The sequence below is a fragment of the Lepisosteus oculatus genome, chromosome 13, assembly GCF_040954835.1.
Source record: "Lepisosteus oculatus isolate fLepOcu1 chromosome 13, fLepOcu1.hap2, whole genome shotgun sequence".
Taxonomy (NCBI): Eukaryota; Metazoa; Chordata; class Actinopteri; order Semionotiformes; family Lepisosteidae; genus Lepisosteus; species Lepisosteus oculatus.
In genome coordinates, this window is record NC_090708.1 from 14,029,463 (window position 1) to 14,054,088 (window position 24,626).

A 24,626-nucleotide genomic window follows, 5' to 3' on the forward strand; every position below is an offset into this window, starting at 1 on the left:
GGGGGGGCGGGATCAGCAAAGAATTTCCCAGACACCCCGCAGCTTCCGGTTTAAATGCCGCCTGTGACGTCAGGACAATACCCCTCCAGTCGGGAGGGGAGGGGGGAGGAGGCTGAGGGGCCTCGCTCTTGGTAGTGAGGTTATTTCAGTCACGTCAATCGTGTATATAACGCACTGAGAGGAAAAAAGGATGATCTATTTTGAAGGGTTTATCTTTCTGAAAAGCTTTTGAACCTTTTTCTGGCTGTTGGACCACACTGAAAGAAGTCCCTCTCAGGATGGACACCCAATTTAAACACAAAACCAAGCTGAACTTGATCATAATTGTATATAAATGTGGCTAAGAAATTATACGTACAAATGCAGATCTTCGGGTTATTATAGCCGGATTTGACTAACTGTAAAAAAGCGTTATTTTTTCACAAGTTAAAAAATATCTAATTTTACACATTTAGAGTGGCCGGATAGGATGTGAGAATGTTACACTTTGTGAAATGGCCCTGGACAGGCTGTGAGCAAGAATCGCCCAGACTGCTGTTTGACACAAACCCCCGTTCCAAGAATTATATGCTACCATTAGAAATACTATTGTATTGTGTGTAGTTCAGCCCAGTTCACCTTTGTTACTATAAATTTGAACATCCTCTCTTTGACAGTGGAACAATATACGTTTTACTATATACAGCAGGGTGTTTTATATATACAGCAGTGTGACACCTGAAGAAGGCTCCACGGCCGAAACGTTGTGTTCTCTTTCTTCTTTTTTTCAGCATGGAATAAACCTATTACTTGTTTTATTATATGGAAACCAGCACGTACCGTACACCTGTATTCGTAGAAAAACAAAACAAAAGTGAGAAAATCGAATGAGAAAACAGGTAGGTCTGCAAAACAACTGTTAAACTGAAGAGTTTGAAACGACAATAAAACAGGATATTGACAACGGGTCACTGATTCCAAAGAACAAGAAAACAAAACCACGACATGATATGGAACAGGTTGCAAGTTGGAAGAAGATGGAAAAATACCAAATTTTGTGGAAAATCCTCAGTGAGGCTTTTATTCATCCAGGCATATATGGAGGCAGCGCATGATTATATCTTCACTCATTAATAACATTTTAATCGATTTCATACAATTCGAGAAAAGTAATTTAAATTCGGAAACAGACACTTTGAGGCTTTGAGGTCAGGAGCAATCTTTACTGGAATTATTTATTAGTGATTTAATACTTAGAAACAAGAAAAAGCAGCACCTTTTAGTGTTTCAATTGCCCGTGTATTCTGGTCTAATATTTATATTTTGCATTGTTGTCTTCACATACCAAAACCAAAGTCTATTAAGAAAAATTTAAGACTAAGAATATTACACAGAACCATTTGTGGAATATGCTTTAAAAAATACAATAAACTACATATGTCAATTAGCCTTTTAGCTAACTCTTAACAGCGTTAGAGCTGCGCGCTGGTCAATAAACCATTATATGACTGAAATCATATAATAAAGAAAGGTTAGAGAGAGAGAAGAAGCCGTTCGGACTTCTGTAACTCGTTCAGCTGCGCACTCCTTTTTTAAAGCAATTGAATACTTTACATAGATTAAAAGGTAATTAATCTATGTACGTTTATAGTATAAAATAAACTTACCATGTTTATGTAAAATCTGATGAGCACTGAGGCACTTTGTTACTTTTGTGGTCTTTTCCAACTACTGAGCCCTCAGGGTGCGTCGCAATAGTTGTCTATGAAGTGTTGTGCACATTCCACCTACCTCAGGGCAATACAAACTTTTCTGAGAGACACGAGTATTACATTTCCATTGTATTGTTATTACTATAATCAAAACGCCTGCAAAGGCCATTTCGTTTATAAAGATGCGGTCTTTCCTAGGCCCTGCGTACAGGTCCGTTAATCAACAAAAGAAGTTGGGAAATAGACAAACTCCTTAAGGAAATAATAAACGATCGTTGTAATTATACGGCTTCTTATGTTCTGACCGTGTAAATCTGCACGAGATGAAAACAGGGAACTATATTTTTTTATGAAAGCAGTATGTTTTTTTAACAAGAGCGGCGCAGAATGCGTAATGGCTGATCATTATGTTTAAATCTTACTGCGTGACAAAATGCATTGCTTATGACATGGGTATGGCATGTTCACAAATTGCTAATGACCCGGTTTCTAACACCAGTTAACCTCATAAGCAGCAGCAAATTCTAAGACAGCATATTGATACTGTAAACAAGACTAATCACTCCGCTGCAGCTTTCGTGTACTTCTAGGTTGTCAGTAATGCGCAATTTGTCCAATAGATGGCACTGCACTCAAATCAATATTTGCACAATACCTAAATGTAGTAAGCTTTTAAATTCGCAGTCTTACTGATAAGGCTGTATCTTATCAATTCTCGTCATATCTCCAAGGTCATTAAAGAAAGAAAGTATTATAATATATTGAGCAAAAGAATGCTGACAGTTTTCTGAAAAATATATATTTTATATCTGTTAAGTTGTAAGTTGAAAGCTGAACCTGACGAATATGTACATTTAAATGACCTAGCTTACTTTGCATCAGCGTTTCTTGACAAACGCACATCACAGCAATTCCTTGTAATATTCACGCTGTACATAATCTCTCTATATACTTAAAAATATTTCATCTTTATGCATACATGTCCTTAAATGGTGGGAAAAGTTACTTTTAAAAATAATCTATTACAGTTCCAAGAGGTCACTTTTTAGAATGAATAAACTGGAGAAATTACCTTAGTAATGCATGACTTTATGTAGTGAGTATACATGCATTATGGACATTACAATAACTGGTGCATTTTAAAATGATACTCTATTTCCATAATTTCTTAACTTTGTTTAAAAAAAGGAAAAAGTTGTTCCTTGCGCAGATAACTTTTGATTTGTAATATATTACTTCCGGGCAGCACAGTGGTAAACTGACACATTGCAGTGCTGGGGCCCTGGGTTCAAATCTGGGTCTTGGGTGCTAAGTGTGTGTAGGTTTTGTGGGTTTCATCTAGGTGCTCTGATGTCCTCAAAGAGTTCAAAAACATACTGGTAGATGAATTGTCCTCTGGGTGCACCCTGCCTTGTGCCCGTTGTGCGCTGGTATAGGCTCCAGCTCTCCCTTCATCCTGAATTGGAAGAAGTGGTTAGAAACATTTACAGCATGAATGGATTACTTCTACAAACTTTCTCCAACACTTCATAAACATGTAGCACATTTTGTATTGTAGTAAAATCATTATGCTTTTAGTAAGATACTTCTATCAATACAATCGTATCGCCTTTCATACAGATTTAATCAGTGATTCTAAGAATCATCTTAATTTCCCCCTTGATTCGTTGTCCAAGGTTGCAGAATTAACCTTGCACCCCTAGAGGGCGGTGCGGAGGTGTTTTGTTGAATGTGAGCCAGACTATGTTAAAAAGGACCATACGGAAGCCATTTTAATAACAGACCCCTTGAATGTGTGAAAGATGCGTCATTCTCGTGTTCTCAGTTGAGCTGCATTTATTTTCTCTACCTTGCTGTTGAAGGGAAGCAGGGTTTAGAATTTTATTAATTGACGTAGTTTTCAAGTCCAAAACATGAAAAACCTTAAACTGTTAAAAGAACAAGTATGTTATTTTAAAATACACAGCTAAGCATTTGGCAGAGATTGATTTAAAAGCATGCACCTGAAACGTCAAGTTCTGTGCTTGCATTCTCTTTTGGGATGTTGTGAGATGAAATTGAGGTTTTTCTGCCTCGTGGGGGGGATGTTTATAGCATCAACCATTGCTAACTGCCTTTGTTTTCTGTTACTTTTTGTTTCTTGTTTCTGAAAAGCATGCAGTATTCTTAATGTTACTGTTTTCCAGTCTGTAAAAAGTGAGAGGTTTGTTTTTGTTTCTTAACAGATTTAACACTTCTGCAGTTGTAGACTTGCAGTGTCTCAATCTGACGGAATACTTTCTGATGAGGTTGCACTGTTCCTCAGTTTGATGTTTTTTTCACACACAGTTCTCTTCAGGTGATGAGGCAATCGCTGGCAAGTGTGGATTGTGCATGCCTTTCAGCTTTTCAGTTTCCAGTGAATCACCAGCTCACAGATTTGGAATTTAATAATATGGTACTGTATTCTAATTTGAGGGAGTCAGACACTTCAAAATGAAACATAAAGTTCAGTAAATACACTCCATTAACATAAAGTACAGTCTTGTCAGGCTTTTAGATACAAAATTAGAGTCCAGAGCTGAAAAATATGTTTACAAGTCATTTTCCAACCAGTTAAAAATTAACAGATACCAGTATAAAGTCCTCCTTTTTATTTGTCCAAACAGTTGGTTGCTGAAGTTCAAATTCTCCTCTGACTACAAGTTGCTAGGTGCTGCAGAACTCTTACCTTCTGATATCAGTTTTTTAGAACTCTTAAAATATTAAAAATCAAAGTTTGCCGAAGATTTTTTAATCACATTGTTTTATGATTTTTTTTTTCAAATGGGGGGAAATATTAAATGTGAAATAAGACAAATTCTGTTCTCAAAAATCCTATTACTGGTGACACAACTGAAAATATCGAAACCTGTCCTATGAATTAATTAAAATATATCCCAAGATTGTTCACAAAATACCAGTGAAATACCTGATTGTAATTTTCTACTTAATTACATTTTCACTTGATTGTAATTTCCTATTTAATTCATTTTCACTTTACCTTTTTAGTTTGTTTTCAGTGTGTACTATAAATACTGCAAATACAGTATATTCATTATATTATCGTGTAATAATATCAAATGGAATTGTGTTTATTCTTCACTGATGCTCTTATTGAAGCTTCTAAACAAGCATACTGTACCTACTAAGGTCTGATTAACCTTAGGTTAATAATTTTAAGATAAACATCTACCCACTCTTCTGATATCCTAGTCTGAACAAAAACAGCCCTTTATAATACTGATTTTTATGCAACAATACATTAATTAAAGTGACTGGGAACAAGCAGCAGGAATTCAATAATTTTTTTATTAAAAACAACAGTATTTTTAAAACTGCAATTTCTAAATATGCAATAGCAATGTTTCTTAATCTCACAGTCCAATGTGTTTTTGTAAGCATTCTTGACTAGATAGTTTTATGTGATTCCTTTTCATATTTTACATTAAAATCCACAAAACACATTCTGATTGAGAACACATTGTATTAAGGTTAAATACAGTACATTATTAGTCTGGATCAACAGAAATGGTCAAAGCTACACCTTACAATAAGTAGTATTTAAAATTAAAATAAATAAGTTTGAGCAACTAAATGATCTTTTTTATGCTTGTTATTAATTCATATCCAAAATACAGAATTACAGAATAGCAAAAGCCCACATGTCTCACTGTTCTTCTGTGTCTGAAAGCTTTGACAGGTTTGCTTCCTTTGTGTAAAGATACTGTTTATGTCTGAGCTTTTAAGATCAAAAACATTCAGAAACTGGTTATATAACAATTCCCCTATGCCTTGGCGCCAGATGGAGGGGAAAATGGTCACTTTTCATCTGTTTCAGCATCTATGGGAACAAGATAAAAGCATAACTAACAATCATAACTAAAGCCTCAAGGGTTGGTCCAAGGTTATGCAAATTATGAGAATTTCATCTAGGAATGTCAAGATTCACACCTGACTGGGAAACAGTAAAACATTTTGACAGGTTTTCACAATCAGCCACGTCAGCCTCTGTGCCTTCCATTAGCTCACAAGGTGTATGCCTATCATGTTTCAGAGCCTGATCAGTCAGCTCATGTCTGCCCCTTCTGAATGACAATTCTTTTCTTCCTCTTACATTGCATCATTAGAAAATTCTTCTTGCGTGGGAAAAATAAAGTCTTACTATACTCTGGGACAGTTTGTAATACCGAAACAGACTTGCTTGTAGAAATTTGAAGCCATTGCCTCAAACACCGCAGATATTCCAGCTGAGCTACAGGACGCTTTCATTTTTCTCAAGGCTGCGACAAAACAAGCTGGGAGTGTAGCTGAAGCTGTCCACTGGCTCCTCCATCTCTTTCTTGCTTTCTTCCCTGTCTTCCTGTGTGTGCAGGGCCTGCTAATGCTTTTGCTACACACTGTACACCGATCGATCAATCAATCAATCAATCAATCACAAGCATCATCATCCTCATCATCGTCATCAACATCAATCTGGTGACAGACTGGTGTTCCCTGCCTTGTGCCCGTTGCTTACCAGGTTCGGCACCGGCCCACCCCATGAACCTGAATTGGACTAAGATGCTAGAAAAGGGAAGGATGGATTGATTTCAATAAATGGTAAGGAGAATAACTGGTTCTTACTGTAAGTGCATTACAGATGCTTAACTGGTATGTGTCTTTCTATATGTCTTTGTTATGCTGTGTTTTCAGGATACATAAGTTATAAAAACATGCAATTAACGAACATTAGGGCTTGTGACAGCTGTGCTTGTATTTGCTTGTCACTGGCTGCTGCTGACTGAACATGAAACATTAATGCAAAGAAAGGAATTCCTGGAAAGGCACTTAGTCCTTGCAAGATATGGGTATATATCATTAAAGCTGAACAACCGAATGTGGCACAGTGTGCTTTTAGTTAGAATAGTGTAATGCGTGGTGTTTAAATCGTTTTACAGTACAAATTGAATTCCACTAACCTACACCGTTTGATTTGTTTAAACAAAAAACATTTGCTTAAAGTTAGGAAAAATGTAGGTATTTTGAAGGCACTGGAAATACTTTTATTTTGGTATAACAGACATGGTAGTTTATGTGAATTTCATTAAATACTTCTTCATTATACATGTAATCAGTGAACAAAATGTGCTTCTTTGTCACTAAAGTGAAGATAATGATTATGCAAAGCCAGGCTGAGTAATGCAAAAACACACATTGAGACGAAAAACCATTCAGCTGCATAAAAGTGTTACTGTTGTTGCTGCAAGGCCAAATTGAACACTGCTGTACAACTTCAGCATGTGTTCTACTGTATCACATCTGAGGATCTAGGTGTAATTCTGTTCACACATTTCTCCTCGCGTCATTGCACACTAGCCCAGCATTTACAGCATATGTAGACACAACTACAGACAGACCTACTGTAACAGTTAGTAGTCTTGATGTGGTTTCATGTCTATCTCATGTGCCAGTCAATGTTGGTAAATTATTTTGGAGCACCATGCTTTCATATAAATCTCAGTGTTAAAAATTCTAAGTGTGTTGTGAGAAAAAAAAAATTAACACAAAGTTTCAATTCAAAGAAAATTAAACTTTATTAACTATATCTAATTGAAAAAAAAAGTGTTTTTTAAATCCATCATTCAATTTAGTTGTGGCTATATCTACAGTATATAAGTTATACCTGTAAATGACATGACTTAAATATGAAACAATACCCTTTCGCCTTAGTCTTTGAAGAAGACTTTGAACTGAAATATCGGGATAGTTTGCCTCATAAGTAAAGTAAGAAAAATTAAAAATTAAAGATTAATAAAGCATTTGGAATCTTGAGCGTGGTCCAGTTTGGGGGACTGTTTTGACCTGTGCACTGGGCTGAATGACACTTTCTGCTTGAGGGTGACTCAATACTTGAACACACTCTTCATAGTTGTGTATACACAAGTAGCTCAAAAAGAGACATGACTATGTTAGTCATATACCTTATGTATTTATAATTGTAGTATCACATAATTACATATAGTTTTCAGTGTGGACATGTTTCTAATACTGCACATAAAACATTTAATAAAAAACTACTTAATACTGTTACATTCTTGTGGACCATGCACACTACCTGCACATTAAAGAAATCTCTAGTGTTCTGAAAAACAGGAAAGGAAACAGACTGGGAAATCGAGCAGTTCCATTCACCTTTTCATGGCTACATGAGTATAAATGAATATAGATAAAATTATTATAACATCTTGTCTTCTCTGACCAGGTTTTGTTGCACTATTATACCTCTGTGGTAGCTATAATAGTTAAGGTACAGAACTTTTATATCCCCAGCCTGATCCCGATCAAATTCAGTGTAAATATAGCGATATTTCTATATGTTATGGTAGTAATAATTTTATCAGGAAGTCATCCATTTTATCTCCAAAGTATGTAACATCTACAGGCTTGTGTTTACACAGCATAATACCACAATGTTGTCTCAAACAAAGTGTAACATTAATACAGTGTTGTCACAACACTGCTGCCTGGATGATTTACAGTAGTGATATCTGCTTGTATGCTAGACCACCGCTTCCTGAAGTGTCCGTCGTGGAGATCTGGTGGGGTTGTGATCCCGTTTGTAAACAATGCATCTGAAAATTGACTGATCTAAAGTACAAAGGCTCTAAGCACTGGCAGTTCTATTTTCTATCACGGTTTATATCTGAATCTTTTGTCCATTCAACAGCAGTCCGTGGCCATGCATGTTACTGACTGCCGAGGGAGGACATGTCTTATCGTAGGCACAACAAATGACAAGGTGATGTCTTGGACACAATGTAACACAGGCTGCGAAAATGCAAATATTTCCCTGTATGCCCACTATAGCTGCAACCAGTAATGCATGCACCACTGCCAAGTGTAATCTATGTGGAACAGCACAAGGAAGCACTGTGCTGTACTACATAAGCACTACTCCAGTGACCTGCTACTCAATTACAGCAAACGGCAAAGTACTGTATATCTTCTAGTTCTCCTAGTGCTTGACCATGTTTATATTGTGCTTTACTTTGGATTCCCACGGTCTATATCGTAACTGACAGTTACGTACAGTGACTTCACTTTTACTCTTTACTCTATTTTTATCCACTGTAAACATTTATAAGGTGATGTTCTCTCAGTTTGTCTGTCCCATTGTGTCCAGCACAGCTCTGTAACAGTCATCTTGCAGCACAGCTCTCTGCTGCCTTCTTTTTTTGTTGGAGAATGTTATGCATCTGTCGATCCTGCCAGATACTCCATTTCTGTTGCGGTTTTAAGGCCAGCCGGTGCTGTGTGTCGCCTTCGTCGGAATTCAGCTGAGATTTCCTCAAAAGTCTTTCCTTTTGTTTCTGGGACTCGACAGTACGTGAACATGGTAAAGCAAAACAGCAGCACAGTGAAGATAATGAAGACGTAGTTCCCACACAGAGCCTGGGATGTACAGAGAAGAGATGGTAAGTTATCACACAGTGATCACACATCACACAGTTGTCTTGATCACACAATTCAACTCAACATTTAAGCCAGTGAAGCTGGATCTTCACCAATAATTAGCCAGTGGAAACCCAGGGCTGTGAACATTCTATACATTGACATGAATTTCTAATCACTGCCACTAGAGGTTTCTATGTCTATATCAAAAACGCCTGTTGGTAAATCAAACTAAGCAGCTACTGACGGTTCAGAAGGGAAACGGGCGCAGCGTAATGTAAGAAACCCTCTTGGAGAGGGAGAGGGAGAGGGAGAGAGAGAGTCTTTATTGTCACCAAGTTGTTTTACAGCAGCAGTGTTGGTGTACAGACAAACAGAAGAAAAAAGACAGGAACAACAATATACATATTTACATCGGAGGTCAAGAGTTAAGTGAGGATATGGCTACAGGTATGGATGAGAACTTAATTCTTTTGGTTTTGGTGTAGGGGAGTCGGTATCTGCGTTCTGATGCGAGTAACTGGAAATTATTAAACAAGGGATGTGAAGGATCTTCACAGATGGATTTTGCTTTAGGCAAAGCATGTGAATGACAGATAGAGGAGAGGGCTGGGAGATCAGCCCCAGACACCTTCTGACACAGAATCTACTCGGTAAACAGCAAGAGGACTAGATAACATCTTAAAGTTGATTTTCTTTTTTCATTTCTTCCCATGGTTACTTCTCTGTTTATAAAGAAACATCTTTATTTTCATAAAGAAAAGTATGGCAGTGCTAAAAAAGACCTCTCTGTCTGTACTGTATATACAGGAAGCTCATCCCAGCTCATCTCTATCTACTGTTTGGGAAGCTCACCCCATTTTTTATTTGTAAGAACTTTCTTTACAAATAAATACAGAAAATCTCTATATTACACAGTATTACATTTGCTGAGGTGCATGAGCTCATCCACCCCTGTACGTAATTTCAAATCACTTCCACACATGAAACAAGCTATTCATGTTAATTAACATCACAGGGTTCTGAGACACAATCCTACACCCTCTATTTTCCACAGATTTTCTGCTTCCTCATCCCATGCTGAGCTCATCCCAGCTCATCTCCAGTATATGCACTGTATGGGAAGCTCATCCCAGCTCACCTCTATGTATGGGAAGCTCATCCCAATGATGAAATTGCTGGTCCAGTTGCAGCAGCAGGCTAAGGCAATGGCAGCAGGACGAGGGCCCTGACTGAAGAGCTCCGCTACGATGAACCACGGGATAGGGCCCGGCCCAATTTCAAAGAAGCACACAAACAGGAAGATGCCCGTCATGCTTACATAGCTCATCCAGGCATATGTGTCCTGAGAACAAACAAGACTGAATCTGTTAGAATAACAACACACACACTTTCATTAAGAAGAAAAGTAAGTGCACAGCTTGTACCCTAAACAGCAATACCATTCGATGGTGTGAACTGTAGTGCACTATGTGAGAGGAATCTTTGTGGGTCTTTTTTTGAAAGAATGTTGTCTTGTTTTGCAGAAACCTTTCCTTGCAACATGTGAGATCTTACCAGGAAGAAGCAAAAACCAAGAAATACAACTCACCAGGTAAACCAGTCCAACTGTCATAATCACAGTGCAAATACACATTCCTGCCAATCCAATTAGACACAGTGTGCGTCTACCTGCTCTGTCCACCAGCATCACCTGAAATAAAAATCAGAGCACGAGTGTTGTTGCACAAGTGGCATGAGGAAGCCATTGTCCTGTTAAGACCAAACGTGTCCAGTGTAGATCTTATTTTTTTGCTTTTAACTAAATACTAAGTGATTTGTCAGCAGAATTAATTTAGTTTAGGTGGATTGTTAGCACCCAATTGATCATACACTCAATACTTTAATTCCAATTCACTCGCAACTATTTCCTTTGTTTTGAATATGGCATGTCAGCATTAGTCTCAGCAGGTAAGTGGGAGCTTGGCAAACCCCTCAATTTTCCATTTTAGCAACCAGCACATAAAGGTGTTAAAAATTAGCCAGTTCCTTAATCTTCGAAAAACACACTGGGTGCAGTGTTTTGGGCAAATGATCTCACAATTATTTGTTAAAAGAAGCCGCCCTCAGTCATAATTTTTGGTGACTCGCTTCTTTTGAAATGAACCCTGTAACTGAGGTGAACGCCCACAGCAACAGTTCTGAGTGGTAAGCTGGACATGGTCCTGAAAAGATCAAGTTACAAATAAAATTCAATGGCTAGATGATTAATGGTACGTTAGATCTGACATGCACTTTGTGGGATTTCCTGTTTATCTTTTAACTTTTTATTAAAGAATCCAATTTTCAATTCGCAGTTACAGTTACAGTTATTAGTGAACTGGACAAATACTCTGGATTCATGTTGCACGCAGAGCAGGTAACTGATTAGCCTTTGCTCTTTGTGCTGCCTGTCCTTGATTTTGCAGATACATTTTGCCTTACTTTCATGATAAGATACAGAACCATTCCGCTGGGGAAACAGTTTGTTTTGGCCAGACATGGGATTTAAATGTGCTACTGTACATCTCTCACGAATATGGTGGAAGGCTGACAAAAATATTAGGAGCCCCAGAGCTAATAAATAGATTAATGGCCTAAGCTTTTTACACTAAAGATTACATCAAATGGAGGAGATATAAAACTTTTTCCTTTTGATTTATATGCGATGGCGACTTACCGACACCAAGGTGAAAATGGTGTTTATAACGCCAACTCCGATTGTAGCGTAAACGGGCTGGGTGACACCGGCTTTTTCGAAAATACTGGTTGAATAGTAAAAAATCTGAGAGAAGTAAGAAATCTTGTTATTCCACATGAACCCGAAGACACAGAAAACGATCCGTAAGATCAGAAGGCTCTTGGTTTTGCAAGATCATGGTGTTAACTCACCGCGTTGACTCCGGAGAACTGCTGGGAAATGTGCATCATGAAGGCCACAAACAGGGGCTGCCGGTACCTGCTGGAGCGAAGGAGCTGTAGGATGGAGACCTTCTTCTCCTTCTTGGCTTCTTCCTTTTCCTTCTTCATCTCCGCCATGTCTTTGGTGGTGTCATATTCTCCTCTGAGCCTTTTCAGACCTTCATGAGTTTTAAAACAGGACAACAGAAGACTGCTGAACATTAATGACAGGACGCTGTGTTGATGGGACAGGTCAAAGTGTCACTCTTTCATGCAGCAGTACATTCCCACGGTGAAATAGGTCTGTGACCTCCGGTCAGATGGGAGTAACACACTTACACAAAACGCCTCAAAACTTCAAACGATTATTACAAGAAGGCTACAAAGGCAGGGGTCAAATGGGAACACTGATTTCAGAATAAACAACAAGGCAGGGACACCCTACACGGCAAATGGATCAGTGGAAATCAAACATGGATTGCCTGCACTAATAATCAGGCTGCTTATGCTTAACACTGTTTTCATTTTGCTCACGAACGAATCCTCCATTGTCACCTAACATGGAACGACTTTTTTTTACTGTGAAGCTAAGCCAAAAGGGGGCAGATGCCAAAACATTTCCAAGCAGTTTTCTCTGAGGGGTTTGCATGTGTAATAACCATGTGCTACGGTTCTTAACATAAACGTTAATGTGGGGGCGGTGCGGTGGCTCTGTGGCTGAGGATCTGCGCCTGTGGCTGGAAGGCTGCTGGTTTGTATCCCGCGGCCTGCAGAGGAATCCTACTCTGTTGGGCCCCTGAGCAAGGCCCTTAACCCCAACTGCTCCAGGGGTGCCGTATGAAGGGCTGACCCTGCGCTCTGACCCCAAGCTTCTCTCCCTGTCTGTGTGTCTCATGGAGAGCAAGTTGGGGTATGCGAAAAGACAAATTTCTAATGCAAGAAATTGGATATGGCCCATAAAGTGATCTTTTCTTATCTTAAAGACAAGCTCATCACATGGGCCCTCAAACGATAGCATACATTTCTGAGCCTCCTCTTCTTTGCCCGCTTTGATGTAGAGATAACGGGGGCTCTCCGGACAGAAGGGCAGCAGAAAGCTCTGGAGGATGGCTGGTGCTCCGGACAAGCCCAGGAGAAGCGGCCACATTGTGGTGTTGCCCAGCAGGAAATCCAGACCAATGACCTACGTACACGCAACAAGAGCAAGTCACTGGCAGCCGGATAACTAAGGGCAACGTCATGCAGTTTTCAATAGTCAGCAACAAACGAAAGCCACTGTTCATACACACAATGAAGGGAACATCAATCTCCGCATATTAACATTATTAATTATTACTAGCATGTAGACTACTTTTTAGCTCAGCTCTTCTATTCACTGTTTTTCAATAAGGTAAAAAAGAGATCAGTTTATTACAGGTACAGAGTTCTCGGTAGGGGTTGTTATTTTTAAGTGCATTCCTAGAGACATCACACGAACACATTTTGAAAAGGCAGGAGAATCTGAAATATTAAAAGTAAGCTGGGAGATAAAGTGAAGTTTGCTAATATGAATTTCGCTTTTAGGACACAGTCCCTTTTGCATGCAGGTACATAGGAATTTGAAATCAACCTTTATCTGCAAGTACCTTGCTTCCTGTAGGGGTTGTGTAGTGGGTTTGCCTTTGGACCCATAAGTGGTGCTTCATGAGTTCAAGCCCCTGTTGTAATTGCTGTTGTTATACCCCTGAGTGAGGTACTTTACCCCACTTGCAAAGTCCACCCAATTATATAACTGAAGGTAATTCCAGCAACAGACCGGTGTCCCATCAGTGGATAGGGGTTATGTGGTCTCTAGTTTACTTAATGTTACAACATAACATAATGACCTCTGGTATTGACGTGACCTGTATTTACCATGGTACCTTTATGACAAGGTATTTTAATTATCTAAGTGTATTCCATATTATCGTGAGGCTGATGTTTTAAAATAAAAAGCTGGATGAGCTCCTCAGATCAATTAATCAACTTCTACTGGCTACTAGCAACTAAATGATCTATATTGGCCAAATGTCATTCTCTCAATATCCTACCCTTTTCTATGTCCCTATGTTTTTATATGTAGCCTATGTTCTTGTGTTCATACATTCAGGTTATTTTGGACTAATTCTTTAACATGGAGAAAAAGAATGCATTTGTTTTATTCTAAGTTAAAAAAAAACAACAAAAAGAACAAACCAGCATGCATCTAAAACTCTGTCAAGAAAAGCCAATACTAAAATTACAAATTATGAAAACTTTAACTACATTTTTACACCTGCATTTTTTTACACAAAAGAAGATCAATACCAAGCATTTAAACACATACCTGGCTTATCAAAATTCCACTCACAATAGCCAGCTGGTGTAACGTCCCCAGTGCTCCTCGATATGCTGTTGGAGCAATCTCTCCAATATACATCGGAACAAGCCCAGATGACAATCCTAAAATGCACCAGTGCAATGTTATGGTACAATATTAATGCATTTCACCACATTTCTAGAAGCTCTGGCAAATTACCAGTGATTGAAAATGTAGGTAATGTGCTATTTGAATGTGGTCTTATATAGCCAGTGTAACATCGTAATTCCTTATACTTATATCAGAGTTTACATATACAGGTATAATAACATTCATAATTATTTATCATAGTTGTTCCCAATAATCTGAATATTACAACACAAATACACTTTTACAATACATTATTCATTGTTATTATTTCTCTTCAGGGTAGCCAACAGTTACCATGCAAAGGTGAATTGCTAATCAAACGTTAACATCCTACGGTAGCTCAAAATCATTCTGGATTCAATGCGAGGTGATGGCTATGTGTGAATAGGTCTTACAGTTCTTATTCGGGGGAAAAAGCTAACAAGTAGAGGACCAGCTCATGTACATAAGTGATAAACACAAATTACCACAGTAAAAGCCCATGACTGCTCTCCCAGCAATGACCATGATATGTCCTGGCCCCATTTTAGCTAGGCCCATCAGCAGACCTCCAACCACAGCAAGGATGTTCACAGCTAGCATCCCTGTTATTCTGGGGGACGAACAAGCACCAGGAACATCACTGATACATTCTTGCACTCAAACCTCACATTTTCATTACAGCATAGCTTCCTACGAATAAAATGAATGTGCATTAGGGGATTGTCCATGTTCCCCTAGTTCTGACAATAAAAAGTCTCCAGTGAGCTTGGTGTTGGTGGGTTATCAATGGCCGATAAGAACAAATTGACAGGGAATCTGCGAGGCTCAGTCTTCTCACCTCCCTCGTACATCTCCAGCCCACCCGACCAGGAAGGAGGAGAACACACCTCCAATGGAAAATATAGACACAGACAGGGACCAGTACATCCTTACGGAAGGATGCGGTTCTTCAATTCCACTCCCATTGGAAAAGAAAGATTCATTCAGTAGCACACCCAGAGTACGTCCATAATGCCTTTCAATGATCTGCAAAGGACAAACAGTAAGAGGTGCCTTTTTTCATATTTTCATCTTTCCTCAGCCAAAAGTGATCTGTAAAGGCTTCTGGAAAAGCTTTGTGAAGGTGTCTATCGGCTAACTCCTGGTAGCACACGATTTAAACAATAATAAAAATGAACAATCTACTTGTAGGCAGCTCTTTCAACTGATAAGAGCTATTTTTTTGTCATAAAAAACTCCACTGCTTCTGAGCAAAATATTAGCTGTAATCACAGCAACCACGAATAATTAAAACCTTCTCAAATAAAGATTTCCAGTTGTTATCCTTTCCTTCAAATATCCAAGGCACTGCTTCATTTAGAAACTGCCATACTTAAAATACGTTTTAAGGGAAATTAATTTTAGTGGATTACACTATTTGTTTTTGCATTAAAGGGTATTTTAGACTTCATTACTAAATCGACATATTTCATTGTCAGAAACGAGGACGACTGCAATGTTTTTAGCCTTGTTTTAATAACCTGTATACCTTCTGCGGAGCGTTAATGACCCCCAGGCTGTATCCGTACTGTAGAGACCCCAATGCTGCTGTGAAGACCGCCAAAATCAAAGTGCCAGATATTTGCTACAAGAGAGAAGGGTTACACAATTGAAGGAATATACCGCAGCACATGTTAAAAGTAACAGCGTTTTGTTTTGTTTTTTGGAGAAAATAAAAGTCAACTTAAAATAGCGTCCGAAAATATTTAAAACGTACGATAGGTTTAGTTTTTTTCCCCCACCACTATCTTACATTTTTATTTTTCTAACGTGAGTGTTCGTAACGAGATGCACTGCAAAGTGCCATGGAAATAAACCTGGGCATCTGCGAAGTACACTATACCGAATCCACTTCAGTCTAAGAAAAAAAGTGTTTTTCTACTCCATATGGCCTGAGTCTCATTTCCTTAGTCATTGGTACATTTCAGGATGTCTCCCTTTAATATTCATACACAGACACATGGTCTGATACGTTTAATGAAGCAGTCCAACAGATAATACGAGCCCCGACCCGTGCAGAGAAAGACCTGCAGGCAGTCCGAATTCTTTCAAAATGCATGTTTGCTATTTATGTAAGGAGTCGTTAGGTCTGCTATATTTACGAGCAGAAACACGAAGGTGCCAAACGTTAAGCCTGATTCAGGTCAGGTTGAAGTCAACAAGTGCGGGGATAATTTAAACCCAAGGAGGCTACAGCAGGCGGTAAGTGCAGCTAATATCTTTTCATTAGACTCAAGGGTGACTATGACTTCTTCACATACCGCACCATATGGTTTATAGTTTTAAACTAGCATCGGATGCTGCACATTGGTGGTGGTGGAGGGGATCTCCATTACCTGTAAAGCGCTATGTAAGCAATACAATTATTATTATAAACGGCCCTTAACGAGTGCATTATTTAAATGACATTTCTTATTGTTTTCCATGTTTGTACAATGTCATACCCATCATGAAAAGATTTACATTCAAGTCTGTAGAACTCGATGGTCCCTATAGATTGTATTAGTCTAATTTGTATTCATTTTCTCATTAAATGCATTTGTTTATATCACTAATAAAGTGCTAACATTTGTTTTTGGTTCGTAGAGAAAATAATTTTCTTATATTTTATATAACTAATTATTCAAGTTATACACAATTATAAGAACCAAGTCCTTTTCGTGGACATTTTAAAATCAACCCCGAGTTATAATTAATAAATATTTTTAAAAACGTAAAGTTATTCATGACTGAATGATGGAATATCAAGCCGCACACAGGTCGTCAAAGAAAACACCTCGAAGTAAAATAATTGAAAATGTAACAAATGAATGAGTAAGAACCTTGGTAACGTTTTCATTCAATGCTACTGATAATAAAAATACAATTAATTCTTAAATCCACATTATTTAAAACAAGTTTAAAGATCTCAGTGCACAAAATAATAATGGATTTCTCCTCATGTACACCTGTAAATCAATGTCTCCAATATCAAGCCAGGCTGACACACACATATATACAGTATATATATATATTAAATACATTAAAATTAATAAGAAAAATACATCTTGGTCATTTGAAATAAATCTCTATTACCTTTACACATTCCATCTCTTCTCTTGTACTGTCTTAGCCCCTTCCCAATGTAGGAATACTCCAACAGCAGTTCCAAGGTTCATACACACAAGTGAGTTAATCACTGATTCCCAAAGTACCTCTGGATAATAATCAATCCAGGTGATCATGCTCCAACAGCATGCTGCCGCCTTCGCCTTCTCGGGAGAACACAATCAATCTGGGAATCCATTTTCCATGGCCCGTCCAGAAAGCTCTTCTGAATGTGCTTAAACCCACTAAAATAGGTCTTTCTCAACGCCTCTAGTTCTTATCAAGTACTTCAACGGTTGAACTGTGCCTTTTTTCTAACCCAGAAATGATTTCAGTGACGTTTTCACTTCATTTGATAAAATATTTTCCCATTTTCAAGGCATTTGTATTTTTTCATTGTCCCTTTAACCTGTTGTGTCTTGTTTCAGAGGAAGAAGGGTACTTGCTACCGACGCTTCAGTTTCCTCCTCTAAACCTGTCTACGTTGTTAACATTTTTTAATTTAATGGGTAAAATAGTTTGTACCTATAGTGTAAATGTCATTTTTCCCATGTACTGTAAGTGCATGTTAGCATGCTCATTCTAACAACAGAGGCTCATCATGGGCATTGAATATAACACACCACAACAAACTAAATGGCCTGTCTGATGTTACATACTGTATACAGTCCCTATGCAGCAAATAGTTTCTTCTGAGTTACAGTATAAAGTACATGTATTGGAATAGCAAGTCGTTGACTAATACAGAGGAAAAAAAAATATTACAGTCCACACGTTGTAATACAAATTATCATTAAGCAGAGATCAAAGTCTGAAAGTTATACTGAGCACGATGTTCTATCAAATAAGAAAAGATTGCTCAAGTGCTGAGACAGGCTTTCTTACGTACGAAAATCTGAAGGACATGCAAATTTGTGCAGTATTATTGCTTGACTAAAGCTGAAGGAAGAAAATGCTTAGTTCCATTTGAGCTTGTGCTTTACCATTAGTTTCAGAATTAAACTTAACGAAAAGAGACATTACCAGTTAATTAAATCTCTTTGCGCGACTGTGTGGATTCAGAAATGGATTATGTGATTCAAAGCTCTTGCCTTCATTGAGAACACTCAACATCTCTAGTGTGATATGATTTCCGTAAGGCAAATATGGCAATTGTACACAGTACTACGATTAAGAAAACCTGTTAATTATCCCAAATGACCTTTTTTGATTTGGCCAGCGAGAGAACATGCAATCACACATTTTGTGATTAGACATAGTGCCTATTAGGAATTAATGTTATTAAGGTAAATTTGTATGTACGTGTATGAAAATAAACAAACTGTGGTGATTAGTCAATTAATTACAAATAAGGAATCACATCCTCTACTTCCATTAAGTGGTTATGAACCCTGAAATTCCTAATGTATCGCTAACAGAATCTCAGATTTTATCATATATCGTACTCTCTGGAAAGTGATAACTTATCATTGACAAAATGTAGTCACTACCATTATCAGTGCAGCCTTCATGAAAAAGTGCAGCTTGCAAATGGTATTGTTTCTGAAAATGCTTAATGGAGCCATTTTAAAAATGATTATTAGTAGAAACAGGAAATTAGAAATACCAATACCCACATTACTATACGAATACCAAATACACGCCTGAAGAAGGCTCCACAGCCGAAACGTTGTTTCCTTTCTTCTCTTTTCAGCGTGGAACAAAACCTTTTACTTGTTCCGCGCCAAATACTATACATGTATTGTAAACGACTGACAAATCCACCCGTGTGACATCAAAGTGTGATGATATAAAGATTGGTGGATTTCACTGATGGATTAAGTGCAGTAAAATGTTATCTGTACTTAGGGGACCCGGAGCCCATACTGGCAAGCAATTGGCGCAAGGCAGAAGACACCCCGAACACGAAGCCAGTCCATCTTAGGGCACACATTCGCACCAGGGCCAATTGTCCCCCCAAATCACTTAACCTTTGGACTGAGGGAGGGAAACCAGAGCACCTGGAGGAATCTCACACGAACACGGGGAAAACATTAATTGCACCCAGATACAGTAGCACCCCAGGAATAGAGTCCAGGGCCACAGCCCTGCAGAGCAGTGTTACTGTGCTGCCCTGCTCAGATCTCATTTGTGCTCTAATTTTTAAATATGTTACAGAAAACAGGTATTCAAAACTTGCAATGGCACATAACTTTGTGTATGTGGATAAAAACAGCACAGGACACAACGCAAAATCATTTTCAGGAACGAAGACAAACCAAAATCAGGTGCTAATTTCATTTATTTTTTTTTTAAAAACAGGACATTACTAATGCTTTTCATTTTAAAACAAACTCGTGACGGTACTCGGGAAGTCACAGATGAAGAGTCAAACTGTAAATAAGGAAGTCTTTTAATGTGTTCCAGTCCAAGCCCATAAAACCCCAGTCTAGGTATCAGTATCAGGAAAAAAAGAAGAAAGTGAGTATTCCTTTTCTCTCTACACCAGCTTTCAGATCTGAACAAGTAAACACGCTAAAATATTTCCAGAAAAAAAATCAATTCAGCAGTACAGCTTATTGCTAAAACCCTGTTCGAGACCTAATACCCCTAAGAGTCATTTTCCTTTAAAATTACTTATTCTCTTCTTAAAAATAAATCATTATGATGTGCAAACATTACATGTGACCTATTAATCCCTAGATCAAAAAGCTTTCTAACTAGTTTCCCCTCCTATTATACAGATATGAAGAAAATAATGCTAAAACATCCTTTTTCAAATAAAATGAAAATAAAATACCAGTTCTAATATATTTAAAAAGTCTAGCATTTTACTCCATCTGAACATTCTTTATGTTAAGTTCTTTACACATATCAATGGAGACCCACCAATTCACAGAAAAAAAGAAAACATTTCTTGTTTCAAAAAATACAGTGCACACATTTTCCGATCAAAAAAATAAAAGCATGTCCTGTACATAAATGTGTGTATATTTCAATATATACACACACACTTATTTTTACCTAGAGTGGTTAGCAAGGAAATTATCACGTATCCCATAATTTATAAGAAGAGATTATCTCATTGAATCATACCTGCTCTAACAGGGCCATTCACAAGGGGAAAAGAGCTTCTCCCAGATTCTTAGGCTACTGATACAGTAAATGCACAATGGAGAATTATTTCGAAGACAATGGCACAGCTCTTGAGGTGGAAAAGGGCTGGTCGTGAACATTCAGGTATCTCAGTTGTGAAAAGTGGGTGCCAGTGCCATGTGTGTTGCTACTTTTCTGGCTTGTTTCCAAGGCACAAGGCAAATGCATTATCCTGTTCCCTTTTAAAAACGATTCCTGCTGTTAAAGAACATGTTTTTTTTTCAGGGACTGATTGATGAAATAGACTGCAAATATTTTAGATGTGACAACAACAATGTGTGTCAAAATTGGAAAAACATACAAAAGAGGAATCAGTCCATTGTCTGTTAAAATCTTTTTCAACTGAGTAAATCAATCCAGTTTGAAATATACATATGTCTTTGTTGTTTTGGGGAAAATGTGTCTGCAGTAGTTTTACATAAAGTTTGTATCCCAGAGAGGAGAAAATCAAATTCAGTGTTCATGACTAAGTAACTAAAAAAACTATTAAGCAAAACAAAAAAATAAGTTATCAAGTGTCTATCAAAATGGCCTGTTACACCCCTCATTTAATATCATGCAATGCAATGTACAATTAGACGTCTTAATGGCAGGAGTGCCAAAAAAGTTCTGTGAAGACAAAAATAAATGTTATTCATACAACTACTGTACAATGAACTTTTACACTCAACTATACAAAAGATGTACATAGAGCTTGGGAGTTCAGGATTGACTGCATTTCAGTGCTTTTTCTGTTGCGGTTTGCACTGACTGATAATGTACTGTATGAAGTCACACACACTTTCAGAGGAAATCTCCTTGCATAAAGACCTGGAGATTTCCTCCACCAATATTGTAGGCAGTAAAATAATACAGTAACTCCAATCCAAGAAAATGAACATTCCCATTTGATCAAAAACCTACACAGACATGTAACAAAAAACAAACTTGAGTCTAGGCTAGAAAAAAAAAGAAAAAAAGCACACCATGACCAGAATAGCTTATTACAGAGACAAAGGTAGATTCAGAGAATGTTATTTTCTCCGATACAGCAGTTTCCAGTCTTTCTAAATGTTGAAAGACGGACATTTACAAGTCAAGGGAAATTCGCCCTGCCTTTTTCATCTCAATTTGGCTCTTACATAAAAAAATGATCATTCCATCAGTTCACTATCACTCCTTGTCACAGCCTTGCATTTTAAATTTGGCCACATTTTGGCAGTTATTTCCCTATGATTTATAAAATTTCTCTGAATACTGGTTTTTTACGTAACATCTTTGAGTATTTTGGCGTTAATTTCCAAGGTGGTGAACACAGTGAATTAAGAATGTCAAACAGAATAGAGAAGAAATAAAAAACAATCACACCCCCCTCCCCCCAAAAAAACGAGGTAGGTTAATAAGAGGAAGCGCAACACACATATATTTTTATTTTTTGCAACAACACCCTTAATTTGCAGGCAGCCATGCTTGTAGCTACTTGTCCAGAAAACAAATGAAACGCTTAAAAATGTGAACATTTCTCCCAACACCGTTTCAGTGCAACGGTTTGGAAACAGGAATATGTATTGCAACATATACCCTCCAGAACACAGAATGTACATTTACAGATCCATAAAAATACAAGTTTCACTCAGTACACTGAGTGCACTTAGGGGGTTCCAAAACGTCCCAAGTGGCAAACTTGGTCACAGCTGGCACCAAAGAACAGGCACCCTGCACAGAACGGCAGCCATTCTTCTCAGCTTGACTGCTTGCTTTCAGCATCTGAGCATGGCACTGCCAGTGATGTGTGCCAACCTTTGGCCAAAGGTTACTGGTGACTTCAGTACCTCTTGCTGATAAAAGGATTGCTTGTAAAACTAGATAATTGGAAGTTTAGCCCACTGACACCCTTAGCACACTGTTTAACCAATCCTTAGTTAGGTCTATTCTGATGGGGTATTCAGCTCCTTTGTCGCTGTTTTAGGGGCTCTGCTCTGCTGAGTGCACAGGGTTGCAAGCTGGTAGTTATTGATTTCAACAGTTCAGTGGGTATGGCACCCCATATTAGATGCTGACAAAGTGCACCGAGCTTTATCTCTCCTCAGTAGCTAGTGAGGTAGCTACATTTGGCAAGGACAGTCCTAACCAACTCTGCGATATGGAGAGCACACTTTGTTAAACACCAGGAAAAAGAGAAGAGATAACTGCATGGCTTTACTGTTTATCCTGACACAGAAGCATTTAATTTACACTTTTCACTGCTTTGCTTTTTTTTTAAAAAAAAGATATTTGTCTTGTTATATTTGCAAAGGTAGAGTGTTAAACATGTCTAAACTCCAGCAGGCAGACGTTTCTGCAATCTCCCTGGTCCAAAGAATAAAACCCTGTCCCCTCACAAACTCCCATTCAATCACCAAAAAAATATAATAAGGGAAAGATAAAAAAACGGATGATAAAGTACAAAGCGATTGACAAAGATCTTTTCAGGAGACCTCCGTAATGCCCTCAGCCACAACACAGAGGCACTACTGTTCTCTTTTCCCCTTTGGACGTTGTTCATGGTGCGATACGCCATCTCCCACCTTCACGAGTCTTCAAGATGGTGCAACACCAACACGAAATCGCCACACAAGGGTTTTCTTTGTTCCCTTCTGGTGCAGGAATCCAACGCTCACGGCCAAAGTCTTTTTGTTGTTCATTTGTTCGCTTGCTTTTTTTTTCCTCCTTTAACTTATTATTTAAAATTTACCTTAAGTCTACAAATGTAATGCTGAGACGATCAGAATTCACCATTTGGATGCTAGTAAAACGTCTGTTACCAGTTCATCATAGAGTTTCTATTGAGGGTCATAAAGAAGACTTGACTGCTGCCTCCAGATCGAACGGAGGCAAAGAACACCTGCCGAGAAAAAAAAAGAAGTGTTGCAGGGAGTTAGAATTGTGCGCAAAGGATCCGTTTCTTGCTTTTCATCCCCAAGGACCCCAAAGCACTTGACATACAGGAGGGAACCCACTTCGACCACTACAGAAGTGCAGCCCACTACTGGGTGGTGCTTGGTATCCACTATGCACTAACCACCCCCCTCTGCAGCAGTTCCAGCAGGGCAGTGAAAGATTACTGCAGCAAGTCAACTAAGGGGAAACTTTAGGGAAGCCAGATTGTGGAACACAAGAGAGAAATTAAGTCATTAGGCATTTCCTTGGAAACCCTACGTTCAACCTTGCTTAGCTGTGGAGACTGGATGAGATCAGTACTAGGCAGCAATGCTGTAGATTTATTTTTAGAATGGATATAAGGTATGTCTGGTGTATATGCTGAATGCAAACATTTACAAACCCTGATGCAATTGTTCAGTCACAAAATACAATGGGAAGAATACATTCCCATTTCACTATAGGTTATCCAATTGTACAAAACGTTTACTGGCCTCAGAAATGTCTGCACAGTACTGGACAATGTGCATTTCTTTAGATGATACTTATGCAGAAAGGGAAATGGTTACTGTGACGAAAAATGCAGTGCGGTCCAAAAGGTAAATGGCGCAGACTGTGTCATCAAGGACACAAGCATCTAAAAAATACATTTCATATCTGTGCGGAGGTGTACCAGAATGTTAACTGAGTGCACAAAAGTAAGGAATACTTTTAAAATTTGTCTATTCCAACAACACTGAAAATTGTGTACTGCTGAGCAATAAAATTGCAGGGAACATGTGCTCATGGGCAATGACAGTGGAAACTGAACAGTTTCATACAGCTGTATTGTTACCACATTGTAGCCTAATCTCATCCGATTTCAGATGCCAAGCATGACTGGGTCTAACAAGGGGATAGGAGACCAAGGAAAATCAGGATGTTGCTGCAAGCAGTGTAGGTGACCTGTTAGTAGC

The 24,626-nt window shown here is 38.3% G+C and overlaps 2 protein-coding genes across 10 annotated transcripts in view; both read right to left on the reverse strand.

Annotated features, from left to right (window-relative positions):
• Nucleotides 1–7,660: 7,660 nt before the first annotated feature.
• Nucleotides 7,661–17,733, reverse strand: slc2a2 (solute carrier family 2 member 2). The gene is made up of 11 exons (XM_015361168.2): nucleotides 17,626–17,733; nucleotides 16,040–16,135; nucleotides 15,350–15,537; nucleotides 14,997–15,121; nucleotides 14,407–14,522; nucleotides 13,083–13,245; nucleotides 12,054–12,241; nucleotides 11,842–11,946; nucleotides 10,735–10,836; nucleotides 10,285–10,488; nucleotides 7,661–9,143 (listed from the first exon to the last, which is right to left on the reverse strand). Exons 1-11 carry the CDS (start codon nucleotides 17,638–17,640, stop codon nucleotides 8,940–8,942), a joined length of 1,506 nt encoding a protein of 501 aa, XP_015216654.2. The 5' UTR covers nucleotides 17,641–17,733; the 3' UTR covers nucleotides 7,661–8,939.
• Nucleotides 17,734–19,900: 2,167 nt separating this feature from the next.
• tnika (TRAF2 and NCK interacting kinase a) overlaps nucleotides 19,901–24,626 on the reverse strand; it is a 118,087-nt gene continuing 113,361 nt past the window's right edge. For 8 of the 9 annotated variants that reach the window (XM_015361167.2, XM_015361166.2, XM_015361162.2 and 5 more), the window contains one exon: nucleotides 19,901–23,635. In XM_015361167.2, coding sequence (XP_015216653.1) covers nucleotides 23,552–23,635 — 84 coding nt within the window. In that variant the 3' untranslated portion in view covers nucleotides 19,901–23,551. The remainder of the gene's footprint in view (nucleotides 23,636–24,626) is intronic. The other variant, XM_015361164.2, reaches the window with a different exon arrangement.